At 37.9% G+C, this 9,072-nt stretch overlaps 1 protein-coding gene across 3 annotated transcripts in view; it reads left to right on the top strand.

Annotated features, from left to right (window-relative positions):
- LOC103131243 (receptor-type tyrosine-protein phosphatase F-like) overlaps nucleotides 1–8,794 on the top strand; it is a 103,796-nt gene extending 95,002 nt beyond the window's left edge. For all 3 annotated transcript variants that reach the window (XM_016666509.1, XM_016666510.1, XM_016666508.1), the window contains 5 exons: nucleotides 4,480–4,606; nucleotides 4,846–4,971; nucleotides 5,716–5,870; nucleotides 7,055–7,190; nucleotides 8,100–8,794. In XM_016666509.1, coding sequence (XP_016521995.1) covers nucleotides 4,480–4,606; nucleotides 4,846–4,971; nucleotides 5,716–5,870; nucleotides 7,055–7,190; nucleotides 8,100–8,180 — 625 coding nt within the window. In that variant the 3' untranslated portion in view covers nucleotides 8,181–8,794. The remainder of the gene's footprint in view (nucleotides 1–4,479; nucleotides 4,607–4,845; nucleotides 4,972–5,715; nucleotides 5,871–7,054; nucleotides 7,191–8,099) is intronic.
- Nucleotides 8,795–9,072: the final 278 nt, after the last annotated feature.

Genomic DNA, 9,072 nt, shown 5'->3' with positions numbered 1-9,072 from the left:
CAATAGCAGTACAATTTGCACAATGCCTGTTTTGTTTAGTTTTCTTCTTGAAAAAAGTATTTTAAAACAAGTTTTTGTCTAAATTAAGGTGAATTCATGGTTCCTTTTTCCACATAATGTAACCGGTAGGGTTTATGATAAAAAAAAATAAAAAATAATAATTATGTGATCGGTATTGGTGATCGGCCCTCATGGGTGATCGGTATCGGTATCGGGAGGAAAAAACCTGATCGGCACATCTCTAATGTAAATCAGAGCTAAACCACCAGCTCTGATTTACATATCGTGCTAAATTGCTGGTTTGAATATTGCAATACTTTCCTATAACAAAATAGACCTGCAGAAAGAAATTACTAATAAAATATCTTACATATGCATAGTTGTATGTTCTACACTGCTCAAAAAAATAAAGGGAACACTCAAATAACACATCCTAGATCTGAATGAATGAAATATTCTCATTGAATACTTTGTTCTGTACAAAGTTGAATGTGCTGACAACAAAATCACACAAAAATCATCAATGGAAAACAAATTTATTAACCAATGGAGGCCTGGATTTGGAGCCACACACAAAATTAAAGTGAAATGTTCCCTTTATTTTTTTGAGCAGTATATGTAGAGATTTTCCTTAGCTTTGATTGTATATCTCACAATTTTGTAATTTATCATTGTTTATTAAACTCTGAAAGCTGTGTGGCTTTGTTAATATTCTGTCCTACAATGCAGTTAGATGTGCCATTTTTTTTTTTGAGCACCTGCACTTTTAGTGGTCTCTGCACGGCCCTGGATGAAGGTGCCAGTTTGACCCTGTTACAAAGACAATAAGAAACATTTGAAAAGTTTTGAAACACATTGAAAAATTAAATCATGTTATTTAGCTCTCAGACCTAGTTGTAGGTCTGAAATCAGACACCGAAACCATATAGTTCCACATGTATGCTTGCAGTTACATTAATAAGGAGACACTAATGAATATTCATGAACAGAGGGGCCTGCAGAATATTATCGGAGGGTACGCACAATACCTTGCACAACCACATTCCCAACACCATATGTGCATTGTGTGTATGTCGCAACAAAACAGCGCACACATACACCACACAAATACTCAGACATACTCCACAAAAAACAGTAGATCTAATCCGTGTTTTTTTTTCTTACAAATTATACTAACTAATAAAGACAGGAAAGTAAAGCCTATCCGTGTGATCCACAGGTGGAGGATGGAGATTCCCAGGTTCAGGTGGTGTGTCAGACTTCCGGAGGAGGAGGAGGGGAAACAACAATATTTGTTTAATTTCTACTATTTTTGGCAAAATTTCGACTAGATTTAACTGTTTAACCCTCCTGCAGTCTTGCAACACTCAGGAAGAACGCGGAAGATGTCATGGTCAGCCAACCAAAACAATTACTGTTAAGACTGGTGACTCAGAACCACGCACACAGTAAAAAGCTCAAGTGGCGTTCATTTGACTCCTCTTGGAACTACGGGAGGATTAAAACTCTACTAATTAATTTTTAGTGATCTTCAGTTGTCACATTTAGAGTACAGAAAGAGCGCCAAACCACCAATAAGCAAAAGTGAGCTGGCCAATAACATTAACATTTAGGACATACATGTGGCACCCTACACAGACATATGTGGGCTACCAACAGGATGTTTTGACACAAAATACAATTTTTGTCTCCACAATTTGTTAACGGTAAACAGGGTTAGATAATAAAAAAATCTAGTAATTTTTTTTCTTACTTAAAGAAAAATCTCAAGGTATGCACAGTGCGTACAGCTGTACATCTGCAGGTGCTACTGTTCATGAATATTAATGTTGACATATACAGTATAATCACAAGCTGCAGTATAGGTGCAAAACAATGCAGCTATTTTTCAATAAACACAGTTAAGATAAAAGTAATATTGCCAAAGTTACTGAAAAAGTGCTCAGAGTAGAATTAAATTCTGGTGGACAGTTGAAAAGGGGCAACTGTCCTAACCCTAACCCACTCATGCAAAAGGGGTGAGGTGGACCGCACCACTGCTTGTGACTTGTAGATGTTTTTGTGTCAACACATTATATACAGTCAGTAATGATATTTACAGATGAGTAAGAAAATGTACACAAAGGAATCACAACCCATTGTCCTCAACATATGGCGCTTAATGTAAAACATGATAAACACCTGCCCAATAATAAAATTCTCTCAGTCAGAGATCAAAGAGGAGAATGAGAGGCGGAATGGATGCAACAAATTGCATATATTGTTTCAGCATTGATTACCATCCATCCATCCATCCATCGTCTTCTGCTTATCTGGGGTCGGGTCGCGGCTTCAGAAGGGAGGCCTAGACTTCCCTCTCCCCAGCCACTTGTTCCAGCTAACCCAGCCGAGAAACATAGTCCCTCCAGCGTATCCTGGGTCTTCCTCGGGGCCTCCTCCTGGTGGGATGTGCTCGGAACACCTCACCAGGGAGGCGTCCAGGTGGCATCCTGACCAGATGCCCGAGCCACCTCAAGCCACCCTCTCTGAGGGTAGGAACGTAGATCGACCGGTAAATCGAGAGCTTCACTTTTAGACTCAGCTCTCTCTTCACCACAACGGACTGGTACAGCATCCACTTCACTGCAGATGCTGCTCCAATCCATCTGTCGATCTCCCGCCCCCTTCTTGATTGATCTTGATTACCAGTGTTTCCCAATCCTGGTCCTTAAGGCACACTGACCTGAATGTTTTAGATGTTCCCCTACTTCAACACACATCATTCAGATGATTGCAATTCAGCAAAACCCTGTTAATCAGCCACCAATTTAAATCTTGTGTGCTGAAGCAGGGGAATGCCTAAAACTTGAAGTTGCATTGAAAGTCCACTAAAAATGCCAACTTTGCATTAAATTGTCATTATTTACAAAATAATGCAAAGTTGGCACTTTTAGTGGACTCTCAGTGCAACTTTTAGAGCAACTTTGCATTAAAAGTGTCATTATTAACTGAATGACACTTCATGACAACTGTCATAAACATTAATAAAGAGTTCTTGATGCTCATGACAGCTGTTATGTCATGTTTATGACAGTGTCATGTCAGTTTTATGCACACCCCTTCAAATAAAGTGTTACCCAACATGGATTCAATGACATTTTTTAACTTTGGTTAATTGGCTAGAATGGGATGATTGTTTGATGGTTGATCCACCATCACTTATTGACTTTAACCAAAAATCAACCTTTTTAACCGTAATTCAACATTCAATTAACATCTCTTGCTAACTGCTTTAAAAGAAACAGAAAATAAATGTATTGTCCCACATTGTTTAAATTCCAGTGTAATGCTACACACACCTGCTGGCAATCAAAGCCAGAAGGTTCACACGAAGTCAGAAGAATGAACTACTGTACAGAAAGGGAAGAATTTCAACATAAATTCTGAGCACTTATTAAAAATAGCAAAAGACAGCAAACAAGTGGCCAAAACTTGTTTGCACATAAAAATGTGTTATGTGCTTCGGGCACATTATGATAATTTTTTTCTATGTATTCTTTGTTTTTTTTATAGACTTTAGTTGAATGACCTTTTGTTAAAATATTTTGGAGTTTAGATAATTTCTTATTTTTGGTAATTAATTCGATTACGTTAATTTGTGGCGGTGTTGGTCCGCCTGTAAATAGGCTGGATTTCGACATGTCAGGGAGATCCGCCCTTCCACTCCCTTCCGCTTGCTCCACCACCACTGGTGGTCTTGACGTCTTGACGCGGTGCGCGCACGTCCAGTCGCTGTAGGCCGCAGCTGACGTCTCCAGCCTGCCATGCGTTATTTCTGTTAGCCTTTGTTTGTTTGCTATTCGATAAAAGACGGACAGCCAGTGTAAAGAGGCCAGTGTAGGCCTTATATGGTCAAGCTTCCTGGTTCCTGTAAGAAGCCGTGCTGCTGCGTTCTGGATCATTTGAAGTAGCTGCATCTGTGATTTAGCCATGCCTCTACATAATGAATTGCAATAATCCAAACGAGTTGTAATGAAGGCATGGATAAGTCCTTCAAAGTCCTTAAAACAAAAATAAGATTTAACTTTTGCTAAAATCCGCAGGTGATAAAAAATTTATTTAACGACAAAGCTAATTTGTTTATCTAGCTTTAAAGAGCTATCAAAAGTGAAACCAAGATTAATAGCAGAGGTCTGACAAAACTGAGCTAAAGAACCAACAATCAGATCTGGATTTGTAGTCTGAAGTCTGTGACCAAATAATATTAGTATAACATTAATAAAACAGACTTAGTCCTTTCAGTATTTCAGTCACCTACAGGTTGAACTGACAGGAAGAGTAACAAACTAACTGCATAAAGGTACATCCAGACTAAAGCAAATGTAAAAATACAATTTAAACTGGTTTGTTTGCTGTATAGATCACATCAGTGGTGCAGCTGATCCCAGTTAGAAGCAACCAAAGAAAAATAAAATCTCTCTGTTTTTTAAATCTGTGCAGGCACCAAAAAGCATACATTGCCGCTCAGGGACCACTGGCACAAACTACTGAGGACTTGTGGAGAATGTTGTGGGAACACAACTCCACAATTGTAATCATGTTAACCAAACTGCGCGAGATGGGACAGGTAAATCACAACTATCATGTCCATAAGGTAGAAGGGAGAAACATTGTACCCTTGCATGATTCCAAAGTGACAAAAGGTCTAGATCTAGAAATACTACACTTTCAAGGTGCTAATTCACAGGGTAAAATCATCAGTAGTACCCAGGGAAAACAAAATGGCCACATTAACTTCTGTAATGTGAGGGTTTCTTACTCCTCTCATTATTACTAATTTCTGTATTTTTCCTTTTGATTGTGTAGGAAAAGTGCCATCAGTACTGGCCAGTGGCGCGTTCTACTCGATACCAGTACTTGGTTGTTGATCCAGTGGCTCAGTACAACATGCCTCAGTACATACTGAGAGAATTTAAAGTCACAGACGCCAGAGTAAGCCCTCACCGATAATTTTTTTTTCTTTGATGAAGCAACAGTGGAAAGTCACAGAAATCAGAACCATGTAGTTTGGTTTATAATTCAATAATTATAATTTCTAAAGTACAGTTTGACCAATATCCAATTCATTTCTTTGCATTTTGACATGAGTTTAAAATTCACCCAAGAATTTTAAGTGGTTCACATTCTTAAGAATGTAAAACACATTTATAAGTGTGACATTATTTTAACATTTGTTTCAACTATGTTTTTAACACAAACATAGTAATTCCCTGTGTTTAGGAACTGTGGAATGATTGATATTAATTTTATGGTTAACTCTAAAGCAATTTTCTCATATGATAGTCAGTGTTGTCATCCTCAGTATTATCATTAATTTTTTTTCAGTACACGTTTTAAATATTAATTCTAAATAAAAGTGGTCCTAAAACTGATTTTTGTAGCACTCCTAATGTAGCTTTTTCAAAATGGAGCAAGTACCCACCTCACACATGACACATGTGTGAGATATCTGGGTGAGAGATCTCACATATAATGTGTTTATCATTTAAGAAAGATTTATTCCACTTTTTTATCTGCATAAAACATCATTCTGTAATTTGCAAACTGTTAGATATTTAAGAATGTTCCACAACCAATGACAGTGATGAATATGTTAAGTTAACACTAACAGTACTAATGTCACTTAAAGTACAGCTGTTTTCTGTATGGATTTTCATTTTCCTGTGCCTCCATTAGGATGGTCAGTCAAGGACCATCAGGCAGTTTCAGTACACTCACTGGCCAGAGCAAGGAGTGCCCAAAACTGGAGAAGACTTCATCAACTTTATTGGTCAAGTCCATAAAACTAAAGAACAGTTTGGACAGGATGGACCAATCACTGTACATTGCAGGTAAAGTGTAAAATGTGTTCTTTGTTGTTCTCATAGTTCAAAACAACATGGGTCCGCAGCCGGTGTCACCGTCACTGTTCCCTTGCAGAAGTAGAGCTGTCTTCCAACAAGCAAACTGTTATTATGGCAGACTAACAATCAATCAATCAAATTTTATTTGTATAGCACATTTCAGCAGCAAGGCATTTCAAAGGGGACTCCAACCCGCACTCCTTTTAAAACATTGGGGGTACTCCAACCCGCACCCTACCCTACATCATTACAGCTTAAGGGTGAGGAAGAAGAGTAGATTTGATTAAATGTTTCTGCTGTGTTTTCTGTGAAAGAACATTTTGTGACAGTAGCTGTTTGTCCAAGTGGGTTATCAGATAAAGAACTTTCAAAGATAACAAGAAGTGATCCAACAGGGTAACATCAGTTACAGACACAATGGAAATATTTACACCCTTATCGATAACCAGGTCCAGTGTGTGACCTCAAGTGTTAAGAAGATGATTTTCTGTAATGTTGCAATTCTGGTGTGTGTCCTTTGTCTGTGAAATGTTTGTTACCTTGTGGGTGTGTCCTTTTAGCAGGAACCCTGCTAAGGAGCAGGCCCGCCTCAAACCCAGCTCTTTTATAGGGGCTGGTTTTGAGGCAGGCCTGCTCCTTAGCTGGCTGGAGTTTGATTGGCTGGGGATAAATTGAGAAGGTGGGGATAACCAGTGTATAGGTTGACTGCTGGCTGTAGCAGAGACTGTCTGATGGGAAAACTGTCATTTTTAACTGTGCTATGATGCTGGAGGCCTAACAAACCAGCTTTGATTATTGTACAGCCAAGTTTGCTGATTTTTTTTTTCTTCCACTCCTCACCACACCTCTGTGTAAAATCGAGTATGTGTTGCTTATTTGACATGTTGTGTTAGACCAAAATTCTCTAATATATTAGAGCTCTTTTTGCCCCTTTGTCTTGGGGCTTGTCGACATGACAAGCCCCAACATTATAACACAAACCAACATTATAACACAAAGCTTCAAGTCTTCATCAGATAACTAAGTTCTGATTTTTTTTTTTTCTTGACTTGCTCAATACCAACATATTTGCTGGCTTTCAATAATGTTTCACAAGCAACATTTACCAGGTGGGTGTATCCTCACTATTACCACTGTGATGATCTTAGTAATATATAATGTATGTCCATCAGCGCCGGGGTCGGACGGACTGGAGTATTCATCACTTTGAGTATCGTGTTGGAGAGGATGAGGTACGAAGGCGTGGTTGATATCTTTCAGACAGTCAAGATTCTCCAAACTCAAAGGCCAGCCATGGTTCAGACAAAGGTATTGCTTTGTTAATGTCCTGGTGACATGTCAACAATAGTACATATGTTGTGGTATTATCATTTATAAGGAAACTAAGATAACTTCCATTACTTGAAAGGTAATGGAATGTGGGGCAAAATACAGTGCATCTGGAAAGTATCCACAGCACTTCAATTTTTTCAAATTTTTTCATGAGGCATCTTGAAACATGAATAATTTAATACAATTTATCCCAAATTGTATGAAATAATCTCTTTCCTCAAAATTTTACACAGATATAGTAATCATCATAGCAATGTGGGGAAAACAATGCTATTTTTTTGCAAATTTATTGAAAAAGAAACAAGAAATCACATTTATGTAAGTATTCACACAATTTGGCAGCAATTCCAGGTTGAAATATTTTTGAATATGATGCCACAAGCTTAGCTCACCTATATTTAGGCAGTGTGGCCCATTCTTCTGTTCAGTTCTTCTCTAGCGCCATCAGATTGGATGGAGACATCTGTCAGCCATTTTCAGATCTTTGCAGAGATATTCAGTCAGATTCAAGTCTGGATTCTGGATTGGTCAGAGTTGATTTTTAAAATAGTAGAGAAGCTGGTTCTCGACCAGCCCCAAGCAAAGTGTCTTAATCTTTGGTTTGCTTCCATGACCATAAGATTATGAGTAAACAACTGATATAAACCTCCTTATTAGCCATCTTACAAGTTTGGGAAAACTGAAATATGTTCTGTGGATATCTGTTGTAAAATAGAATTTATTTTTACAAGCACAGTTGCTCGGTTTCTATTTAGCTCACCAAAATACTTCAAAATTTTCTGCATCTCTGTGTATACATTTCAATGCCAGTGAATTAATTTTACCCTTTATTTATTGCCCTAATAATTTCTTTGCTTTTGTTGATCTCTTCATTTTTGTCTGTAGGAGCAGTACCACATGTGCTACAAGGCAGCTTTGGAGTACCTGGGAAGTTTTGACATCTACGGAATGCAACCTGTCCTATAAACACACTCAAAGCAAAAAGCTGTACCCAAAGCCAATTTTTTTTTCCTTAATAAGAAGTAAGTGAGGGGCCAATGAGGAGATGACCACTGCAGGAAAACAAGACCATTACTTCTATGTTGACTGGTGGTAAACAGTCATTGCACCAATGCCTTCCCAAATACAACCCTGAATCCCCATTTAGTCTTCCTACATATACAGAATATATATTTGTTTACAATCATTATAAACCTTCCTGAGATAAAACCTAAAGAAAGCCTAAAAGAAACAGTGGATATAGTGCTTGTTTATTTTCAATTGTGCGAGACAAATTACTGGATAAAAGAATGAGAAGTTAGTTATTTTGAGGAATGTTAGGATGCATTCAGACCAGATAGTCCGGTAGACTCGGTTCGATTGGGGACTAAAATTGCAACATTTGTTACATTTTCAGAACTCTAGTCTGCATTCACACCTCACTATATCAAATGACTAAAACTAACTGAAAAACCTATTCACCCGTTGCCTGTGGGGACGCTGCACCAAGATCTACTAAAGAAATCGACACAAAACCTCTGAAGAAGACCAACGCAATTCCCTTCTTCACAAAAAGTAAACAAAAACGGAGCAGTTTCAGATTTTAGCAGTTGTAGGATTTCTTCATTCGGTAACACTTTATTTGAAGGGGGGTGAATAAGACTGTCATGACACTGTCATAAACATGACATAACACCTGTCAGGAACATAAATAAGCCTTCATGAATCTTTATGACTGTTGTCATAAAGCGTCATTCGGTAAATTATGACACTTTTAATACAAAGTTGACATTATTCAAAATGTCTTTGTTATGACAACTTGACATTAACCAAGAAATCATTACTGATATAAATTTGTTATAAAAGTATTAGTGATTGC

This window comes from Poecilia formosa, unplaced genomic scaffold, assembly GCF_000485575.1.
Source record: "Poecilia formosa unplaced genomic scaffold, Poecilia_formosa-5.1.2 Scaffold732, whole genome shotgun sequence".
Taxonomy (NCBI): Eukaryota; Metazoa; Chordata; class Actinopteri; order Cyprinodontiformes; family Poeciliidae; genus Poecilia; species Poecilia formosa.
The sequence above is the reverse complement of the archived record's forward strand: the minus strand, read 5'-3'. Positions and strand labels throughout refer to the sequence as shown.